Source organism: Vigna angularis, chromosome 10 (genome assembly GCF_016808095.1).
Source record: "Vigna angularis cultivar LongXiaoDou No.4 chromosome 10, ASM1680809v1, whole genome shotgun sequence".
NCBI lineage: Eukaryota > Viridiplantae > Streptophyta > Magnoliopsida > Fabales > Fabaceae > Vigna > Vigna angularis.
The window spans coordinates 22,236,019-22,260,458 of NC_068979.1; the positions used below are offsets into that span (position 1 = coordinate 22,236,019).

Consider the following 24,440-nt stretch of genomic DNA (forward strand, 5'->3'; position numbering starts at 1 on the left):
TAAAAAACAAGGTGAATAGATAGATAGATAGGCATGAAAAGAAAAAACACTAAGCCTAAACCACTGTATGATTGATTAATCAGCTTGGAACCACATGTTACGTGGGACCAAACATATCAAAAATCGATCATTTGCATGAATCGTAAGGCAGTTAACGCTTCACAACCAGATCGTACAATACACCCTAATCACGCCCTCCCAAGAGTTGGTGCTATCATATAATACACATATCATATCATTTCATAAATCTTATCACATTATAATAATGCACTAACCCAAATAATAGTAAACATAAGAAAATAGCCAAATTTTCCACACAAAAAAAAAAAGAGCTTTGCATAATCTCCTACGAACATCCACTGAAACTCAGAAATCACAAAGTATATTACATAAGCAGATAGATTAGAAGCTAAACAATGATGATAATGATATCATAATAATACACATTCTGCCATTGTATTTGTATTGCTAATTGCAAATTCAACATTCCCAGCCGAATATATCGCACTACAATCACGATGATGAAGAATATAATCAAGACCATACTGAAACAAAATAAAACTTTAATATTTTGGTTAATATAAACTTATATAAAGTATTTGTTATTGTTATTATTACTTTTTTAATCTACAAAATTTCAACCTCTATACAAAGGAGACCGTTCCTGAACCACTTTAGAAACCTTCGATTGCCGGAAAGCCTTCATCGGACTTGGAAAGAACCACCCTCTCCCCTTCGTCCGCGGTCTCAATTCTCCGTCGCCGGAAACCGCAGTAACCGCCACTGACTTCGATCGCACCATCACCGGATTTACGCTCCCGTCGCCGTCACGTTCCTCCGCCAAAATCTTCTTTGCGTCCCACTCCTGCTCCGGCGCGCCGCCTCTCGTGCTCTTCTGCGACTTGAACATTGACCAGAACGACCTCGCCGACCTGCTTCCGTTCAACGCCGGCGAGTCCCTAGCGCTGTCGAGATCCAAACCCCGGTCGCCGCCACCGGAGAACCGCGACCGCGTCCGGAGAAACGGAATCGCCATGGAGCGCGAGCGCCGGAGTCCTGGCTCCTGGTCGATGAGGTTGTGGACGCGGCCGACGCCGCCGACGCTGCCAGAGCCGCCGGGCAATCGAGAGAAGGAGGAGGAGGAGGATGAAGAGGAGGAGGAGCTAGTGGCATAGCAGGAACAAGGGCGCACGTTAGCACAATCAGGGCACAGAGTTGCGAGACGGTCGCGAAGACAGATTGGGCAAATTCCGCTTCTTCTTCGCTTGGATGGATGCTTGGGACACTTCCAAACTTCTTCTTCGTCGAGGTACAACGCCATTTTCTTTCTCTTGGAGTTTTTTCTCTCTCTAGTTTTGAGCTTAATTTCCTTGTTCTATGTATCTCTGGTGAATTTTCTTTCTATCTCTGTTTGTTTTTCTCTCTCGCTTTCATAGAGGGTGAGGGGATTTAAAAGGAGTGCAGTTAACCATGGTTAGCGTTACGAGGGGCGCACTTTAACCAGGGTGAGTGACTGTTAGGGAACCAAACGCCCCGTTTTGGGTAACGGTTCGGGTTTGTCGAAATGAGTGAGTGGGTTAGCGGCGTTTTTATGATTCGGTCCTTAATTGGGGATATGATTAACGGGAAAGCCATTAGAAAAATAAAAGAAAAAGAAAATGATTTGTGGTGTGTGCGTTTCAAAAACTGAAAAGGTGAATGTGATTGCTGAGAGTGGATGTGTGTTGACACCTTCTAAGTCGTAAAAAGTAATGCAGCGTTGCAGACACAAGGAATGCATTTTCACATCTGAGATGGGACTACAAAGCAACCCAACAACTCAGGACTGGTCCCACTCCCAACAAGATTATTACTTAATAATGCACACTTACATTTCCCCATTTTTCTTTCATCATTTTTTTAAACTCTTTTTAATATCTATTTATACATTACAAAGTTAGATCAACTAGTATTTATCAATCTGCGTTTACTTTCTCAAATATATATGAATAAAAATATCTACTTTAAACTATTTTAAATTATATCTTACTTTACCTAAACATATATATATTTGTTTAAAATTGAACAAATTAGAAAGTAAACGAAAATTAGTTTAGATGCCTTTTTCATGAAAAATAATTAAACCAGAGTTGCGAGCTTCTTTACACGTGTATATATTGTTTTGATGAAGGTTGTGATTTTGTTAATTCAGAAGTGATGATGATTTGGATTATTTTAAATTTGATTGTTATGAATGCAACAAACAGGTGTGGAGGAAACTTTGACTTAGTGGCAGTCTTCTTCCTTCCTGATTTGAATAATTTTTTTAACAAGAGGATTTCTGAATTTAAAACAGAATTTGTTGTGGTAGATGAAAATTATTTAAAGCACAAGTTGTTTATTGCAGAATAAGAGCATTTAAAAGCATACGGAGTCCTCTAAGGTCAAAAAGATAATAAGAAAATTCTCATGAGTGAAACTGTTCCTACGAAATTCAATATAGTACGCCTCATCGCCAAAATGGTCAAAGCCATTGAATAACCGTGTCTCTTAATTGCTCGGTTTGAGCGTGTCAACGTGCACGTGCAAAGACAAGAAGAAACGGAGCCACGAAGGAGCAACATTTTTACTTTTGCGTTGTTCAGGATTCGGTGTCTGTCAGTCACCAATAATTATGATTGCATTCGTAAGAGAAGCAAAATTTCCAAAGGCCTAGTAGAAATATTTCGAAATTGAAACGTAATAGTAGAAGAAATAAGTGGTGTAGCTATTAATATTTATAGGTGGACATGTATGAAAAGAATTATGGTGCCCCCACATAGTGATGGACATTAATTTGAAGATGGAAGCTTTTCTGTTGTTGCTATTTTTCGACAAGGATTTTGTTTAATGTTTTGTTGGGTGGTCTTTTCAGAGGGACGGTTAGGGTAAAGGGTTTAATAGTTTACATTTGCCTGCTTTTAATAGATATTGTTACTTTGGCGTTGTGAGCATGTCCCACCCAAAGTACACTAAATCGCATCCAGCTCCTTCTCCTGCTACTTCTGTAGGACTCTTTTTTTAACGCTTCTACAAAACTCAAATTAACAATGGTTAAACTTTATCTAACTACAAACCAAAACCATGCCTTTAGTCCCATGCAAAGGTCACTCTCTCTCTACCCTAGTGATGCAAAAAACACACTGACACCTCTCCACCCTCCAAACCAATACGGGATTCTGTCGGCACGTGTCAAAAATACCGAACCGGGACGGGCTTAGGCCCTTGGACTCTGAACGGTGGTACTCGGGCTTTAGCCCGAAAGTTGGACGCCAGAATTCTTGAACAAGCTTTGATTAAAATTAGTTCCCTAAATTTGACCTGTTGAGTTTTTCAAAACAAATAAAATAATTTGTAAATCTTATAATCAACCATTCATTTTCAAAGGTTTGACAATGGATGAAATGGTCCGAACAACGACATTTTTCTCTTTTTTCATCGTAGTGGCACCCGATTCAACCATCATATCACTGAATAATTCCAAAGCTCTTAAGAATTGTATGCATAGCAGTCAAAATTTCATTAAAAAGAAGTATCCGTATATGATTCCATTTATAAATATTAGTATATAATATAGTGTTATGTTATTTTATGAATAATCAGATCAGTAAACATATAAGAATCACTAGTTGTGCGGTTTATCACTAACTTTTTCCTAAAATCTCAACAGTTCAATAATTTCTAAGTACACAGTGCATGCTGTAGGAATTAATTCCTTAAAGTTTATTAGTCGCTGCGAAACAGGGTTTGGATACGTTAAAAACGAGAGATTCAAACTCAGGTTTTCTGAACGAAAATAATACAACAAAGATATTTTTTTTTCTTTTCGTAAAATAATTAATATTATTTAATAAAGATTAGTAGTGAGTAAAACCAATAAATTAATCTAATTAAATTTATTCTTCGTCTGTTTTAGTTTGGTAAATTTGCAATTTTTTTTATAAAATTTTAAATGCATATTTAGCTTTTCAGTTTTTTCAAAACAATATTTTTGTCGTTGTGATTAGATAGTACATTAATGTTAGATAAAAATAATGATTGGTTTTAGAAAACTGACAAATGTGTCATGAAAATGTATACAATGATTAAAATTACGTATAACAAAATATGGGACAAAACGTGGATTTAAGAAAAAAAAAAACTGTACTCAAAAATGAAAACTGTCCCAAGCAATTTAGTTTCACATCTTACTTCACCGTGTAATTTCTCACTATAGTTATAGTTAAATGATTAACATCTAAATCTCTTCACCATATGGACTACCTTACATGTCATTTATTTTCTTTTTCATCACTTTTCACTTATCAAAATAGTTGGAATGGGATTTCAGAAGATTCTTTTAGGAAATTTATCAGGATTCAAGGTAGATTAGTCTGATATCTAAAACAAAAATCACTACAAGAAAAAGGTCATTTACATACGAATTCTTATATACGGATCTGAATCTGTATATAATAAAACTATTACATACAGATATTATGTAGGGATGTTAAAAAATAATAAAAAAATTAAAAATTTAACCCTAAGTGAAAACCTAATACGCTGAGAATTAATTGAAAAGTTCTCGCGCCATTCCCAGCTTTCCTTCTCATCTCTTTTGCTCTGAGCTTTCCCTCTCATCTCTTTCGCTCTGAGCTTTCCCTCTCTTCTCTTTCCCTCTCGATCACAAACCATCGTCACATGTTTTTCGTTAATGAGGTTTCGAGAAAGGGAATGGGATCGCGGTGCCGTTGAGGGCCCTCGTGCTCCGGTCTAACCGAGGGTTTGGATCGACGGCCGTTGCATAGTGCTACTACAAGGATGACGAGAAGAGGAGTGTGCGACACACGGCATGCTTGACACACAGGGTTGCAAGCCGAAGCGTGGAGTGTAGTGGGTGATGATAGGGAAGCCTGGAGCTGGGAGGAACCTCTTAGCGTAGAGGCTCTCGAAGGTTCTAGAAGTTCCTCACATTTCCATGGCTATGCTCTTCAGCCAGAACCTCAACCCTTGCTCCTACCTCTATCACCAACGAGCAAATGCCTTAGATCATGGAAAACTTGTCCCAGAGGAAAATACTCTTTTATGACCATCACGCTTCGTTCTTTTTGCACTCACGGTCACGCTAACAAAGTTCCTTCATCTAGTAAGTAATCCCTTTCTTCTTTGATTCATAAATCCCTAAAATTGCAAAACTCGAAAACCCTAATTTGCTTCTTCTTTCTTCCTATTTCACGTAACGATATGTGGTGTAGTTCGGAAGACGTTGTTCCATTGTTACCAGATATCGATTGAGGCGAGGGTGTTGCATTTTGAAAACATTCGAAGTGGTAGTAAGGTATGTTTCGGTGATATTTGTTTTCTCACGAGGTTTTTGTTATGTTGTTTTGTTCATCATTCTCTCTGACCTAGTTTGGACATGTTCTTAGGTCTTAATGGATTAATTAGGGGCATTCAGGAGCCTAACTTTGTGCAATTGACCAAGTCGATGGATTCATCCTTATTTGCAAACACGATATGCAGGTAAGGAGTTTTATGTGGAGTTAACATGTTCAGTGGCTAGCCTTATTTGTGGTATTTATTGGCACTTCAGGTTTTTACTGTTATATTGGTAACTATTTCCTAATGAGTTGACCATTGTTGTTACAAGTAAAAGTATAACATGCTTGGAAGTGAAACCCACCTGTTATATTGGTAACTATTTCCTAATTAATGAAGAAACAAAAGAAAACTTTATCCTAGAAGCTAATTTGGCAAAGTAACCTTTCATTACTAGTATTCATACTCTTTTTTGTACCCTGCTGTATTTTACTAATAAGACAAGAAATTTACCATAGTGATTCATGAGTTAATTTGTATCTATGAGATTTTGAATCCTAATTTTGGAGATTTTAATGATTTGATGATCTCAATTCCTGCTAATGGACATGACAATTGGTTTGCTTATGTGATTTCATAATCGACCAAGGTGCAGGGTATGCTTAGATATGCATAAACAAGTTCAATTTTCTTCAATGTGACATATGATTGCAGGCTATATACAGGGAGAATATCAAATAAAAGTAACTAAAAGTGCCCTGGCCTTGTTGCTAACCAGCAGGTACAATGAATTGGGAAAAATCATGTCCATGGCCAAATCTGCATGTATTGGTTAGGGATCACTTGTAACACAAATCTTCATGAACTAGTTGAAAATTAAAGTACCAAAGCTTATCAACTTTAAGCTGACTGTTAACTTTTCTTCCAGGATATTACTTCTAGCTCTTTTGATTGCAAAATTGGCTTTCTTATGGAAATCTCATCTATCAGAGAATTACCTGATATGGTAAGAATTATGAATAACTCATGTAAATAATGATATTTGAATATGAGAATAACTTTTCTTTTGATGTTTATCTGTCTTTATGGGCCATTGTTAGCCCAATTATTTTGACACATGTTCTTTTGTTTCTTTTGGAGGTTGATAAAAAGATGATTGTAAAAAAGAGGAAAAATTATGCTAATTTTACGAACTAGAAAAATAATGAATTAAACCTACAATATTAAAATAAAAATAATGAAGTTGTATTTTATTAATTTTTTCCTTGTTCATCCTTTTTGCTAATGCTACTAAAAGTTTAATGAATAGACAAAGAAAATTAAGATAATGGGAGTGAATATAAGGTACCACCGTCTCCATTCCAACTTTAATAGGATTCTGGGCCAAAATTTGAAAAAAATCATGTATTATTATTTATAAAAATAATAAAAGTATTTCATGATGGAATAGTTGCATTTCTCTTTCTTTTTAGATAAAATGTTTGATTATACATTTTAATTCTTTTCTCTTTTAACAATGTGTTATTGATATGTTAAAAGTTATAGATTTCATTTGCAATTAAATGACTTTATTACTTTTTTTCCAATATTGGTTTGACTGTAATTATTGTTTTTTAATTAAAGACTACTCGCTGTTAACTTTTCAATTGGAATAAAGTTTCATTCAAAGTTGCCACTTTCACATATACTTGTTTTCTCAGCAAGAACGAACCCAAGGGTGTTTGTGGTGTATTGCCATGTTCTTGCAACCATTGTAATTGCTCTAATAACTTATTTCTCACAGTATTCATCATGACCTCTCACTCCCATTTCTACTACCCTTCAATCTCAGCTCATGTCTTCACTTTCTTTTTCCTTTCACAGCAGAAATTCTCGCTCCTATTACTTTGATATTTTAATTTGATATTTTTGTAGGAATTTATTTAATTTAATATTTTTATGGGAATTAAAGTTGGCAACGCTATTGTCAAGCAGCTGGTGAGTACTTTTTTGTGAGTTTCCACTCAATATATATTTGTAGATAGCTATGCTTACCAATGTTACTACTGTGAACTGTAGGATGATCTCAATTGCCAATGTTGTTCCATTATGGTGTGTTTCAATATTTCTTTTGTTGTTTCATCTGTTCCTAATTTCATTATTAGAGATGTGCTAGTCCAACTATATGTGCTTCGATATATCTGGAGATTCTCTTGGTATCAGGGGTAGGTATCCAATTGAACATGGTTTTTGGTTTGTGAAATTTTTTCGATTTGCATTTTCACTCTTTGGACCTAAATGAGTTTGATCTTGTTCTGTAGGTGAAACCTGATGACATATGTTCCCAAGTTGGTTTATGTTCCGCCAAAAGGATTCAATCTAAGAGGTCAGAAATGTCTATGGCTCTTTTATATAGATGTCTCTACTTTCTGCTTTCCTTGCAAGTCTACTATAGTTATGTCATTTCTTATCCCCTCCCTTTGTTTTCAGATTCCATCAAGCTTGAAGAAGGTCTTCCACCCAATAATATTTTGTGCAACATTTGCAGAGCTAGCAACAATTGTTTCAGAGTTTCTTTCTGAGTAGAGCTTGATTATGTTTTAGGTGTAAATTATAGTTTAGTTAATATTCAATTCTATATTGTACAAGGGCCGGTTTGTTTTGAACTCTATTTATAAAGTCTTTCAATAAAATTTTTATGTTTTAATTATTTGTTTTAAGCATAATTATATATTATAAATTCTTTACATTTGTTGAAAGTTGAAACTAATAGCAATAACCTTATATAATATTATATTTGTAAGTTTTTTTTGTTTATTTTAAAGCTTTCTGTTTTTTATAAATATTTTTTTTCTCTATTTTATGTTACATACGGATTTATCCGTATGTAAAAGAAAATTATTTTTTTGATATATTATATACGGATATTATATACGGATATATCCGTATATAAGTTACATACGGATTTATCCGTATATAAATTATATACGGATAAATCCGTATATAATTTAGCTACGATAGTTTTATATACGGATTTTTGTCCGTATGTAAGCTGTATGTAATCAAGTATTATATACGGATTTTGGGTTTTATATACAGATTTTGATGGTATGTAATTTAATTTTTTCTTGTAGTGAATGAGCTTTGATATGCTAAAGGGAGGAAGTTCAATTGCAAGAAATTTGACCCTCAAGTCTTTAATAAATATTTTGTGAATATGAGAATAAAAAATGAGTATTGGATGAATATCTTCCCTATGTAACAATGTACTTAATTAGACATTTGGTCATAATATTTGTTGAGTTGGTTTAATTTCATTTGTTTATTTTTTTTAATTTACTTCTTTAATTTTTTAAAATAGTCTGTTGAATATAGTGAAAAATTATATATGAAATTAATCTCTCTTGTTTTGAATATACACATAGGTCCTCTATTTATAATAGAACAAATATAGACTAAGCTCAAAATACAAATAAGAAATAATAACAAACTTACTAAAGATACAAAATAAAGATAATATATCTAACACTCTCCCTCAAGCTGGCGCATATATGTACCAAGCTTGTTACTAATATAATCCATAAAGACTTAGTGAAAATATCTGCTTATGCATTCGAGTGACACCAAATCGCTAATGATTTGCAAGACGACATAGAAGACGAAATACCAACCCAAAAGACTCCCCCTGAGCAACAAATTTGGGAGGTTGCTCCATGTAAATCTCTTCTTGCAAATTGCCATTGAGGAATGCCACCCGTGGATAAAGATGTAATTGTTGGAAAGCCACCACGGCTATAAAAAAACTAACAAAAATCATCTTTTCCATGAAAAAAAAAGTATATATGGATGGGTCAAACGCAATGGTGACAAAAAAGAGAGGTCATAAGAGACAACACTGGAAGAAGCCATGGATGAACAGGAGAGAGAGACCATTAAAATCCAAGATTCTCCAATCAAGGCACCTAAAAAAGGAAAAAGAGTAACCTCGATGCTCTGAATAGCTGTTTGAGATGAGACGGGACGTGCAACAACACACGATGAACCTGAAAGAGGAAAATGAGCGATCTCGACGTTTTGAATTGCTACTAGACATGCCACAATGCACGACGAAAAATGGAGCAAATCCATAACATTAAAAGGCGCTAAGAGCGCATATGAGCTCCGATGAAGGCGTCGTTGATGACATGATGGTCGCCTAGCCGAGACGATCAAAACCATGTGATCGTCGGTCAAAATTAGAACATCGATAGTGGCAACAGTATACAATAGCAGTAGATGACGGCGCCATAGGCGACAATAGATGGCGCCACCGCCGACAACGACAAATTTAGTGACAGAGGCACCATAAACTTTTTTCCTCAAAAGAACCTTAGGCTTTAGTTACCATGTTAAATATATTAAAAAAGTATGTATAAGATTAATCTCCCTTGTGTTGAATATACACATAGGGTCCTCTATTTATAATAGAAGAAATATGGGTTAAGCCCAAAATACAAATAAGAAATATGCTTAATACCTCTTTTGGTCCTTCGTAAGAGGGGTTGTGTTCAAAATAGTCCTACCTTTTTTAAAAAGTAACAATTGGTCCCAACTTTTGAAAAAACTGATTGTTACTTTTTTTCAAAAGGATTAACTTAAGCAGTTTTTTCAAAAGTTGGGACCAATTGTTACTTTTTAAAAAAGGTAAGACTATTTTGAACACAACACCTCTTTCGAGGGACCAAAAGAGATATTAAGCCTTAGAAATAATAACAAACTAACTTAAAATATAAAATAAAGATAATATATCTAATAGAGTCCAATTTGATTCTTCCTATTAAGTTGGGGTTAATGTTATATACTAACATGTTATATATCAATTTATGAAATTTTCAAAAATTTGAAGTTTTTTAATAATTTTTTATTAATTTTTAATTTAAAAAAAAAACATAAATTGTAGCATGTTAGGTCATAGTTGTGTCCTGTGATAATGTCATATGTTAGTGTCATTATTGTATGACCGTGATTGTTTCAATTTATTTTCTATATTTAAATTTTTGATGCAATTTAGTTTTCCTATTTTTTTAAACCATCCAATTTGGTCCTTTTGAATTTGCAACCAAATTAGTAACTTTAATTACAACTTACATACATATTTTTTTTAAAATTTATGCATCAAATCACTCCACTTAAATAATCAAATTATTTTATTTTTACATTTTTACACTTGTAATTTTTATAAAAAAATAAAATAATTTGAATGTTTAGGGGGAGTGATTTGATGTGTAAATTCTAAAACGTTAATTTAGTATCGTATATATAAATTGTAATGAAGCTTAATTACTAATTTAGTCTTAAATAGCATCAAATTAGTTTATTTTAAGAAAATAAAGACATTAAATTGAATCAAAATTTTAAATATTGTAACTAAATTGAAAACAATCACTACCAATAACACTCACAAGTGACCGTGCCACTATCACTTCCATGTGACATGAACATGACATGTGACAATTTATGCTTTTTTTAAAAAAATGAAAATTTCATGAATTGACATGTGATATGTACGAACACGACATTAACCTCAAGTTAACAAGAAGGACCAAATTTGACCGTTTCAAAAAATTTAAGGACTAAATTGAACAAAAAAAAAATAAGGAGACGAAATTGAACCAACTAAACAAATATGAAGACCAAATGTATAATTAAATCTAACATATATTTATAGGTTTTTGTGAAGCTAATGGTATGTAGAACATAACAAAAACTAAGATAAGCTTAAAATAGAAGGACATATTAACATATATAATAACTGAATTCAGTTTATTATAACTTGATTTTGTTTATATTACTGAGTGAGAGATAACAATTATCTCTTTTTTGTTAATTTATTAATCAATTAGATTATGTTATCTTTTTAGTTTCTATTTTTCCCTTCTTTCTTTTTGTATATATATAAACCTTTTTTCCTTCTTTGTTCAATAATAATGAGAAATTCAACTTTGAACATTTTGTCAAACACTATCATGGTATCATATTAAAACTCTCTCTATTTCTCAAATAGCCACTCTGATTTCTTTTTCTGATCATCTGTCTAACCTTACCCACCCTTTCTTTCTCCATCCTGGAGAAAACTCATACCTAATTCTTCTTATCCCTCCTTTCTCGGACACCAATTTTCAACAATAGCGACATGATATGCTTGTGGGCCTACAAACCAAGAACAATTTTTTTTTCTCGGTACCATTCCTTGTCCTCCCCCTAACGACGTTCTTCTTCAAGAAGCATGGAAAAGATGCAACAAGATGTGATCTCATGGCTTTCGCGTTCTATGTCTCTTCCCATCAAATCTGTCATGTGGATGGACTCTACTTATAAGATTTGGAACGATCTTCTACAGCATTTTTGCCATGGTTATAAGTTTCGTATCATAGATCTCTAGGAGGAACTTCAATCTCGTAAACAAGGTGAATCAACCGTCTCTCAGTACTATATATGTTTACAAATTATTTGGAAAGATCTTTATCTATATAGAACCATGTTTCTCTACGCTTGCCCTTTTCCTTGTACTCTTGGTTTACTGACCAAGGGTGAAACTATTTGGCAAACGTAACAAATCGTTCAAGTAATAAAACAATGGTTAGAAGACCATGTATGATTTTTCCAAGAGACTCGTGTAATACTAGTTAATTATATGATTAGTAACTCATCTATACTAACGAATAGTTCATGAATTTACAACTATATCAAAGTAAATAAGATTTACAAGGAAAGGTGGATTTTGGTAGTTGGAGACACTTAGGAGTGGAAAAATGTTAGAAATAGTATAGAATGGTAACGTTAGGGGTAGATTTAACCGGGTTCACTCTCTTGCACACACGAAATCATCTCATCTCCATCAAATACCAATGTCAATCCTTTAAAACAGTCAAACCCTAATCCCTTAGGTGAGAGAGCCTAGGTTTTCTAGCTAATCGTCAATCCCTTGATCACCCAACAAGCAAACCCGCATTAGGACTTAGGTTTAAGACAATTAATGGGTTAAGCTCCATTCCTTGACACTAGCCCCCACTAGATTTCTTGTTTTAAGTATAGGGTTCACTAGATTCTTTCCAAAACCTAGCGAATCACAAATCAAGCTAATAATGTCATCATTCTCGCAAGCATTAAGAGTATAAACAAGAAATTAGCATTTAAATGAAGATGTATATATATATATATATATATATATATATATATATATATATATATATATATATATATAATGAAAGCATTTATAAGGTACAAGAGAGTTTAATAGCTACATCCACCCTGAACAAGATGGGTTTGACTCTTCATCTCCATGAAGAGCCTCAAAGCTTATAAAAAGAGACTATGGAAGAAGAAAGAGACTGAAGGAGGGAGAAGAGGATGTTCCCACATGCCCCAAGAACCCTCTATTCCAGTAGTTAAACTATGCTTCCACACCGCGTCCCTAAGCTTCAACTATGTTCCCACATCCAAAACTCACATTTTCTTCCACTCTCGCCACTTTAAAACCCTCTCCAAAAAATGCACTCTCGTTGTGCCACAGAATCCTCTTGTTGGGCCATAAAATCCTTTCGCTGAGCTAGATGTGTTGTGTTTGCTGGGCTAGCAAAATGTTTAGGTTAGGCTAGAGTTGCTCAACTGGTTGAGCTAGCAGTACTTGCTCGTTAGGCTAACAACTTTTTGTTTTGTTATTGAGTGATTTATTTTCTTGTTTTTGGATTGGGGTTGGAAGTGAAGAAAGCAACCGTTGATGACAATGATTTCTCTCTTAGGCTTTGTTCTCTTGAAATGATTTGGGTGGAGATGATTTGGGGGAGAGTGATTGAATGGATTTGAGAGTAAATTTTTTGTTGTTTGTTTGAGTGGATTTGTAGGTAATTGAGAGTGGATTTGGAAGTAAAGTTTATGAGAATTAGTGTAAGATTTGATTGATGTGACATAATTTTTTTTTGTTTAATTGATAGAAATTAAAGATTACTAAAATAACCCTAGTTATTAATGTAATATAAAATGATAATTGTTAATGTTATATTTAATTGTAAAAGGGTTTATAAAGAGTAAAAAATTAATATTAATTATTAAAATTAATTTTAATATTGTACACAAATTTTATTTTAGTAAAATGAATTTATTTTTAATTGTAATTTAATAATAGTCAAAACCAACCATTGCCTAAAGCCATGGAAAAGAATTGGAAATGTGACGGGAAATACCTTGGCTTTATAAATGTGGAGATGTTTTAAAATAGCCTCCCAGTATTCAACCACCTTTGCTGTACCAGAACGCATTTCTGATTCAATGTTGTAAAGCCTCCAATTCTGCACATGTCTTCCCATGCAAAAGCCTCTTTACATCTGGCTCAATACTGGAATGCAATCCCCTTTCTGTTTGTGGCGGTATATCCAAGAGGATGACCAACATGAAGTTCAGCTCCACTGCAAAAAATAGTAATTACGAATATTCAAATCGCAATTCAAAAGAAAAAGAAACTTCAAGCGCGAAGCAACTAAGATTGAAAACCTAGGGTAAGGAAACATGTCAAGAACGTAGTATTTTGGGCTTCGTAGTGTCGATATCGTCATCGGGGGTTCGGAAAGTGCGATTGTGCTCCTAGAAACGCTGCTACTTGGGCTCAATTTCGTGGAAAGGATAGGCCTTGTTTACCGGTTGCTTCTGATGCTCCGTTCCGCCATTCGCGATGGAGTTTGAGATGCTGGCGTGGCCACGATTGTGGAACCTGAGAGAAGAAGAACCTCTTTTGATGGAAGTAAGGGGAAATCTTGGAGAGCGAGAGGTGGTAGTTCTGGATGGGAAGGGAAATGACATCGTATGAGATTGTGGCGAAAGAAAGAGGAGATAAGGTTAAAGGTGATGAGTGTGGAGCATTTGAAAGAGTGGAATGAACTGCGATGGAAAGGAAAGATTAGTGGAGAGAATTGGGATAACGTCCAGAGTGAAGATGACGCTAAAAGAAAGACCAGTACAAGGTTCATAACAGCTTCACCTATCTCCACTCGGCTTCACCAAACTCCACCACCTTTACGTACGTCCATAACGTTGACAACTCCTTCACCTGCAACAAAAACACAAGAAACGGTTACGGTGTTGTTCCATACTCATGCTGCTTCTACGATTCTGCTGCATCTATGATTCTGCTGCATCGTCCGCTTCCTCACGCATTGCTTCTAAACAGTCTCCATCCTCTATTCCTTGGTCGACCTCCTCATCTCGCCCTCATGCATCCACTGCTCCATGGACCTCTTCATGTCGTCGTCCTTCTTCACGCCCACAACGTGCACCACCAACCATTTAAACAATCACACCACCGAGGAGAGCAACCGTGGAACAACGATGAAGGTTGTTGGAACTGCATAAAGCAACGGCTGCAACCGAAAACAAACGCAAAAACCAACCCTGGAACCGAATACATTTGTGCGTAACCGAATACAACATTACGCTTTGCTCTCACTGTTGTGCGTAACCAAATACGCAAAACCCAGTAACCGAATACACCTTTGCCATCCGAACTTCTACAACAACCCTTCACGCCTTGCTTCTCCATCTTCAACGTCTCTTCCTGATTCAAGCTTTCCTTCCCATCTTCAACACATCTTCATTACCAACAGTGAAGGCTATGTGCACTCGTGAATGCAAAAGCCAACAAACCCGGTCAGCCACAATATATACTCGTGATGCTCACACTATTTACGCATTATTATTTATTACCCATCACTAGAATCGATTATGCACTTCAAAAATCGAATATATTTGTTTTTAGCAGTTGGTATTATGAAATGTTTTAAGGGCAAAAAATCCTTTTCCTATTAATTCACCGCAAATCTTCTCAATTATGCGAATGATAGAAAAACCTCCTATCCCGCAAATCTGTTCATTTCCCTCTTCACAAATCGCCGAAAGCGAACAGGGCTGTCACTTGTTTTCCTCACTCACAAACCTGCATGAATAGTTAAATTTGTTCATGCGAACAGTGTTAGTATGTTTATATGAGAATGATTTTTATTTCTTTTAACTTAATTTTGTCTGGACTATGCATGAGTTTCAGTTTTTTTAAAATAAATTTAGAATTTAATTCTGAAAAATGAATTTTTCATTTCATAAAAAAAAAAAATCGGCAAACACGTGTGTTGAACGTAGAAAGCATTAAACAACTTCAAATTTTTAAGAGAAACTATTTTTGATTTTTCATAATACTTTAAAAACCTAAAACATATTTATTCTTGAAACCTTTCGGTAAAAGGAAAAAGTATGCAATAAATATCCTGATATATATTTGCCTTATACGTATTAAATTTAAGAAATATTAGAATTTACGAATGGTGAATATCTCATTCAATATTTTGACAGAGAATATTTTCCTCTTTTGTTTTCACCATATGACAACAATGGGAGAAGGTTCATCCTTTCATTAATTCTAATTCAGTGTAGATATCGCACGTGATGAAACTAAATCCCACCAAGGAATAATAAATTTAATGTTTAAAAAAAGTTTATGTGCAAAATCATGGACATTTTAATGCCATCTTCAAATCAAAACAACATTTTGCTTTTCCTTTTCATAACATCAAATTTTTGGTTGATTAAGTGACAATATTTATACATTACCTATTCCGTCAATTAATTTGTCTTTCTTAATACGTTTTTTACAATTTTTAAATTCTTCTTTTGTATATTATATCTTCATTCTAGTATAGGAAATTTATAAAATATAACTTCAACTTTTAGATTTGTCTTTTTAAATTTTTATACAATTTTGATATTCAGCATTAGGTGTAGACATTAACTGCTGAATGTGGAAAATGTTGTATGGTGACTATTCTTAGTATAATGTCTAAGACATGTACTTGGTGAAGTCCACGGACCCAAAAATTGTCTTTATATCTACTAAGTTAGGTTGATCATACATATAACCTCCTCTCTCTTTTTTTTTTTAATATCTGAATATAATATTAATATTCTACTTTTAAAGTCAATTTTAATAACTTCGTGAAGGCATCATAGTTTAAAGTTTGATTTAGAGGGTTTTTCAATCTATTTTAATTCCCTTTGTAAGGACTTCAATTTTAAATAAATTGTACATTTCTTTATTATTACATTTCCGCTTAAACCACTTATATGTTTCTTATTTGTTCTTCAGCTTGTTATTATTTAATAACATAGCTATATCCTCACATTAGTGTTAGATGGAAAAAAAACATTGGACCAAAAGGACACGTTTCTTTCTCATTTATTCAGAAAAACATTAGCAACACAATTTGGTACCATTTATGTTCTATAAATTAATTTTTTTAATGATAATAAAAATATTTATTCTTGTTGACAAAAAAATAAAAATAAAAGCATTCACTTTTTTTACACACCAGAAACAAAAATTACATTTAAAGAAAAAAGTGATAACATGTGTATTATATTTTTACTAAATATTAATGAAAATATATTAAAATTAAAAAACAATATAAAAAAAATCCTCTTATTCTTTTCTTCTCTATGAAATTCAAAATAATATAAAATACTTGTTTTATTCACGTAATAAGATATGCTAATAATTGTGACATCTTGTTTTATTAAATATAATACTACTAAAATAAAACGTTACATAGATGATGATAGAACAATTATATATAACTAAAGTTTTCATAAGGACTAGAGCTACACTTGTAGAACCATTTGACTTCCCTCTGTTTCATCATCACCTCTAGTTGGGAGCAACGGAAAAGAATGTCTCCATAAGCTCACACCATTTAGGTGATCATCGAACAAAAAAAACAATACATAGACATAACAAGTTTCAAATGACCAAAATAACACGTCCTTACCACCAATTCTCACCTTAGACTAGTACTTCTAAAATTCATGTATCAAACCTCCATCTTTATACAAAAAAGACTTATAACTTAGTCCAAATCACTTCTTCTCAACTTTCTAACCAAATTGATACCATCAAACACTTCAACATAAGCATTCATGAAATTAATCAATTCCAAACATAAACAACAAGGTACACTACATCATTCAACCAATTTCCATCATTTCAAACACTCCATACGTAATAACAATCATCTTTAACACAATCAATAACATACATTAGTTATATAGTCTATTAAATAGCAGATCATACATCATAACTTAACTAAGATAAAACATTAACTTCCCTTACCTGTTAGAAACTACAATTGGCTCTAGAGAATCTTACTATGCTCCCCAGCTTAAAGAGACCATATGACACCTACAGACCACGAAAACATGATCAAGATATATCATTAGAACCACTGATCAGTAAAGAACCCAAAAGAAAGCTTAGACCATACATGGACTAAGAAAAAAAACCTCACATGCATTGAAGAACGTGAAGCTAGAGAAAGGTAGAAAATTGACTTACTCTATTTAAGAAATTGATCAAGTAGAGTTGAATATCTCACCGCGAGGATCACACAATCGGTCTCCGATCTTCAATCAAATGAACAAGATGCAAGAACTTTAGAAAAAATGCAGATGACTCTAAAAAAATATATAAAAATATAATATGTTTAAAATATTAAAACTCGTTTATAACAATATATTTTATATTAAAGCTTTTTTAATATTAAAATAATAGAGTATCACTTTTAAAATATCATTTTTTAGGTAAATTTTTAATTTTTATTTTTATAAAATTTTAAATGCATATTTAACTTTTCAGTTTTTTCAAAACAATACTTTTGTCCTTGTGATTAGATAGTACATTAATGTTAGATAAAAATAATAATTGGTTTTAGAAAACTGACGAAATGTGTCATGAAAATGTATACAGTGATTAAAATTACGTATAACAAAATATGGGACAAAATGTGGATTTAAGAAAAAAAAAATCTGTACTCTAAAATGAGAAACTGTACCAAGCAATTTAGTTTCACATCTTACTTCACCGTGATTTCTCAGTATACTTATAGTTAAATGATGAACATCTAAATCTCTTTACCATATGGACTACCTTACATGTTATTTATTTTCTTTTTCATCACTTTTCATATATCAAAATAGTTGGAATGGGTTCAGAAGTATTCTTTTAGGAAATTTATGTGGTTGATTCGAGGTAGATTAGTCTGATATGTAAAACAAATGTGAAGTCTGATTTGCCATAATGGGAGGAAGTTCAACGGTAAGAAATTTAAAGATAAGTCAGAATAAATATTTTGTGAGTATGAGAATAAAGAATGAGTATTGGATGAGTGTCCTCCCTATGAAATATATGTGCTTAATTAGACATTTGGTCATAGTATTTGTTCAGTTAATTTAACTTCGTCTCTTTAGTCTTTTAATTTTTTAAAACGATCTAATTTGGTTCTTTCCATTAAGTTGTGGTAAACGTTATATATACATATTAGATTTTAATTCATGAAATTTCAAAAATTTTAATTTTTTAATAATTTTTTATTATTATTTAATTTAAAAAAAAAACATAAATTGTTGCATGTTAGGTCATGGTTGTGTCAGTATGAGAGTGATTGTTTTCAATTTATTCTTATATTTAATTGTTTTTATTCAATTTTGTTTTCCTATATTTTAAAACCTTCCAATTTGGTCCATTTGAATTTGAAACCAAATTAATAATTTTAATCACAACTTATATATACATGTTAATTTTTCTTTTAGAATTTATATATTAAATCACTCTATTAAAATACTCAAATTATTTTATTTTTTACATTTTTACACTTCTAATTTTTTAAATTTATAAAAAATAAATAATTTGAATATTTAGATGGAGTAAATTGATATATAAATTCTAAAATATTAATTTAGTATGTATATATAAATTGTAATGAAGATTAATATTAAACTGCTTTTTGTCGTTTAAAAACATAACAAAACTTAATCTTACTAATGTAGTATAATGAAAACTAGGGTATCAATCCAACTACTCAGTATTTGTTAAGTGTAGAATTGTAGAATTAGGTCCTAACTATTATTTACTAATTACTAAAACAAGGTGGGGAAAAGAAAAATTAAATGAAATCTAAGAAAGAAACTAATTGATATGCAAAGCATTGGTTAATGCCTAATATAGATTGATGCAGAGAAAGTAAGAATAAGAATCTATGCTAAGAAACAATGAATGGAATATCTAAACTAACCAGAATCCAAATGGTATATAATGTGCTAAAAATAAGAACAGATTTTACATACTAAAATTGAAAGAAAAGTGATAAGAGAATAATGGGTAAAAGCTGAAATCAGAATTAAAGGTGCAAAATTATGTAAAATTATGAAAATCGAGTAAAAGCATTCAAAATCACAGAACAAAACAACCCCAAAAATGATTACTTAATTCATTTGATACATGTGAATCTTAATCTGTCTCAAGAAGACATCTTGGTTGGAATTGGCTAAAACCAAAACATCTAAACAATGTAACACAAAATGACCAATCTAACATAACCTAAACTCTAAGACATACAAAAGAGTAAACACAATCATTTTCCTAATCTAACCAAACAAAATCGGACAAAACAAGAATGAATATATGAATCAAAGATGTGATTTCAGAATGTATTTCATCAAGGAAAATTACTACTGGATACATAAAAGGGAAGAGACAAAATCCAAAATAATATCAGAACTCACAATTAAACATAGAATCAACAATAGTGTTGGAAAAGTAAACTCATGTGCAGAAATATAAATTAAATTAAAAGGGCAATCAAAAAATGTAATATGAAACAAATCGAAACATAAAAGTTCTTATTGCAAAATGGAATTGAAAATACAAGGTACCAGAGTTACAGAGAATCTCAATGTCTGCCACCCAAGTAATCCTCCAAGACTCCAGTATAGTAAACAGAATATCTATTCTACGAAAGTTTAGAAACCTAAAGCCAAAGGCAAAACCCACTACTCGCTATTTGTCTACATATAGTCTATGTTACAGGGCTCCCATTTTATAGGAAAACTGAAAGGGGAAAAAAGGGGAAAGGGGAAAGAACCAAGAAACTAACTCTAGAAGCTTCACGAACCTCTTTGGAGTTCATCTTGTCGCTTTGATCACAAACGCTTCGAGTCTTTACAGTCCTTCAATTATCTCCATCTTCTTGCAGTCGGTTCAAGCTCCGCACATGCTTCTAGTCATCCTCTGGTTACGTTCTCTGGCTGCTCAATCTTCTGTGTCAACATCTTGTAGGCCGTGGAGCCTTTTTCTCTCGCGTTCTCTGGAATCGCTCTCAAGAAACCCTAGCTTGATGATGAGTCGCATTTTCTTCAAATGAATCGCGAGGTAAGGACCCCCAAGGAAGGCCGTGTCAACCTCTCCCACCAAAACGGCGTCGTCCCTCTTAAGTTCAGGCCAATCCTTTTTTTTTTTCAATATAGAACAGCTAGCCCAATCCAAGGCAGGGGCCCAAATTTCTTCTGCTGACAGATTTTGCCCCTAAATATAGCCCAATTCAGTGAAATGGCCTAAATGTACTTCAAATCGACACTGGCCCATTCTAATTCTACCCAGTTAACCCCAATCCAGTTTGACTAATTCTTGGCTTCTTTGACTAGGCCCTCCTACAAAACAAGAGAGGGTGTTACTCCCTCCACCACCACATTTTCTCCCTCCACCTCCCCAATTTTATTACATATTTTTAGAATTACAAAACTAATCTTTTATAATTACAAAAATAACCTTTTTACTTTTTAATCCTAATTATTTATTTTAACCCTAAAATGTATCATTCTACCCCTTCTCACCCACCTCCCAACCCTCTCAGATTCTCACCCAAACTCTATACCATGACATCCGTTTCTCATCTTCCATTTTTCCTCCATATCCATTATTCAAAAATAATATATCAAATAATATAAATTATATTATTTAAATATCTTCAAAATTAATATAAAAAAAACAGTAAAATATAAACCGTATAATCTTTAAACGGATGTGAGCATCCGTCAACGGATGTCAACATCCGTCAACGGATGTCAACATCCGTTTAAGCGAAAACGGATGTCGACATCCGTTTAAAGATTATACGGTTTATATTTTAGGGTTTTATTACGCACCTTCACACCTCTGAACTTCTCACGCCTCTGAACCAACACCTTGAAGCACCACCACACTCACGGCTGAAGATGAATTGCTTTCCCCACTTTCAATCTTACTAAACACAAAGTCCACCACACTCTCACGTTACAATTCTGTAAAAGAGAAGAAGAAGTGGAACATGATAGACAACCCAAGGGTAGTGAACGTAAGAGATAACCTGTGAAAAATAATAAAGAGAAATAGGGAAGAATGATAGAGAGAATGAATGTCCATATGAGATTTTAAATAATATTAACTATAAAATTTTAATAAGGGTAAAATAAGAATGAAAAAATAAAAAAAAGGGTAAAAGGGGAATGGGGTGGTGGAGGAAGCAAGTTGTGGTGGTGGAGGGAGTAACACCCAACAAGAGACGTTAAAGAAGGGTTAAACAACAAAAAGAAAAAAAGAAAAAGTAAAAAGCTATAACAAAAAAAGAAAATTTATTTTTATTTTCTGAATATTTTTCTAAAATGGAAAATAACCTATTTATTTAAAAACCTATTTTTTTAATTAAAAAGAGAAAATTAACTCTATTTCTATATGAAACATATTTTTACCCTATTTACACTATCTAGAAAATTAAAAGCTAAAATGCCTAATATAAGAGTATTATCATAGAAAATTGGAAAAAATTGGAGAGTTATCACTTAATTATTAATTTAGTCTTAAATATGACCAAATTAGATTATTTTAAAAAATAGAGAGACTGAATTGAATCAAAATTTTAAATATTGTGACTAACTTCAAAACAATCATTACCAATAACATTGACAAGTGACAGTTCCACTACCATGTGACATGACCATGACATGTGGTTGTTTATGGTTTTTTAAAAAAATTAAAAAAATGAAAATTTCACGAATTGACATGTGATATGTACGAATATGACGTTATCCTCAACTTAACAAGAATGACCAAGTTTGACCATTTCGAAAAATTAAAAGACTAAATTGGACAAAAATAAATAAGGGGACGATATTGAACCAACTGAATAAATATGAGGACCAAATGTATAACGAAATCTAACATATATTTATAGGTTTTTGTGGACCTATTAATATGTAAAAAAGAATCGCAAATAAGATAAGCTTAAGATATAAGGACATATTAACATATATAATAACTAGATTCAATTTTTTATAACTTGTAACATCCCAAAAATATAGTCCAAACTATATGTTTAAGAATTCATTACACCATAATATTGTAGAACAGTTTCTAAAAATAAAGTTAACTTACAGTCATCCAAAAAATACCTATAAATTTAAACTTTACAAAAATCTACCCTAACTACAAAACTATATACATGATCAAACGGTCTATACATACTATATTTATATGACCGAACGGTCATAGACTACACCACTTGATGGCAACCCCTTTAGGGACTTCTCATCCAAAGAAGTATCAATTTAAGCTAAGACTAAAGAAAGGGAAGTAGAATAAAGACTTCTAAAGTTCTTTCCTCATCTAAGTCTTAGATGGTTTCTCTTTAACTAAATACATTTACCTTGTTTTGTAGGTCAGCAATAAAGGTGGGAAACCATGCCTATATACCTTGAAAGGCTAGCCAAGCAAAGGAGAACAAAGGAAGCAATGAAGAGTGCATTTGCTGCACGCGCTCAGCGCACCTGCATTACCGCTCAACAACAGCGGAATGGCTTCTTCTCTTTGAGCACGTTTTAAATGATTCACACATGGAACACGCGACCAGCCTTGAAGCATCTCCTGCACATTTTCCTTAGCTCATGCACGTTTTAAATATGTTGCTTTCCTTGCACGTTTGAGAGCTTCTCATCATCTATAAAAGAGAGTTCCAATCCTTTGTAAAATCAACTTGAATGACATAAAGAATTGCTGCTGAAATTAGCCTAGCGTCTTTGCTTCAAGTTCAACGTTTGTGCCACTTTAGCACAGTTATCCTCTAGCTTCCTTCCCTCTTGGAAGGCCTTCTGAGTTAGAGAACCTGCCTACACACTTCCAAACCTCACCCAAACAATTCGTCGAACACCTTCAGTGCACCAGAACATCCATCAACTTCTCCCAATCCGCTGTGTCTTTCTGCATCGAGGAGAGCTTTGCCGTGATCGGTGGAGCTGCTTCCATCACCACTGGGTCTTCGCGTTTAGTGCTTCCTCCAGCGTGCCTCCCTCTGCTCACACCTACAAGGTGATCATTGCAATTAAAGAGTACCGAATGGAAACATGAACAAGATAGAAAAGAAGGGTAAGCTAGAGTAATTTAATTGTTTAAGTTATCATGCAAGTTCAACAAATACATAATCATGTAACATCCAAACCCTTAAAATCATGCACTGACCGACCACTCAAACAGACCAAAACCGAACACATTAATTCATGCAAGGATCGACTACTTGACTTGACCATCCGGATTGTATGAATATGTAGCTTGGACCGTTCGTGCACCCGAGGGTGTAGTAACTGGAAAACCATCAGCTGCCACTCGGGATTAATCCGTTATAACTCACCTAAGACCCTATAGGCTAGGACCTCTTGCTATTCTCACGACATGACTTACCCATCTCTACTTGAGACTCGGTAATCATTAGAATGTCAGGATGAACGCCATGGATTTCGCTGTCCATATTCATACTTTACCACCACCTTGTTACTCGATCACTGAGACATTCCTCCTTGGAATTCTCTTTCACATCCATATTAAAATGATCATACCATACTTTTTCTTTTACACCATTATGATAATGCATACATAAGCCATCAAAACAATTGGAGCAATTAATTAAAACAACACATTTGATTAACTATGAATATAGGCTAAACAGAAATCACCAACATAGAAGAACAAGATCGAACACCCTGTGAATGTTGGAGACGGAACGGTCAATAATAGATACAGCTGAAGAGAAAACCGAGCGCTATTAATGACCGACAACTAGAGGATTTCGAGTACCACATCATGACCGAATACTACCACTAGTCCAAATACTAAGTTTAGACCGAACGCTTATGGCTTAGGCGAAGACCTATGACTTAGGCCGAACGCATTTAAGAATGAATACAAGTACGAGGTCGAGCACTAGTACAAGACC

The 24,440-nt window shown here is 33.4% G+C and overlaps 1 protein-coding gene and 1 long non-coding RNA gene across 4 annotated transcripts; one reads left to right on the forward strand and one right to left on the reverse strand.

Moving 5' to 3' along the window:
- Positions 1-401: 401 nt before the first annotated feature.
- Positions 402-1,447, reverse strand: LOC108337538 (uncharacterized). The gene has a single exon (XM_017574092.2). The coding sequence runs from the start codon at positions 1,319-1,321 to the stop codon at positions 638-640; it is 684 nt and encodes a 227-aa protein (XP_017429581.1). The 5' UTR covers positions 1,322-1,447; the 3' UTR covers positions 402-637.
- Positions 1,448-4,603: 3,156 nt separating this feature from the next.
- Positions 4,604-8,005, forward strand: LOC128194333 (uncharacterized). 3 transcript variants are annotated; one of them, XR_008245756.1, is made up of 10 exons: positions 4,604-5,143; positions 5,253-5,335; positions 5,427-5,520; positions 6,031-6,097; positions 6,245-6,322; positions 7,017-7,069; positions 7,231-7,293; positions 7,375-7,520; positions 7,617-7,681; positions 7,786-8,005. It is a non-coding gene; the product is annotated as an uncharacterized LOC128194333 (long non-coding RNA). The 3 variants fall into 3 exon arrangements; XR_008245755.1 differs by having other exon boundaries at positions 7,017-7,293; XR_008245757.1 differs by lacking the exon at positions 7,017-7,069.
- Positions 8,006-24,440: the final 16,435 nt, after the last annotated feature.

Excerpts from the sequence above, each read along its gene's own strand:
- LOC108337538 (XM_017574092.2), bottom strand. The coding sequence starts at position 1,321 with ATGGCGTTGTACCTCGACGAAGAAGAAGTTTGGAAGTGTCCCAAGCAT.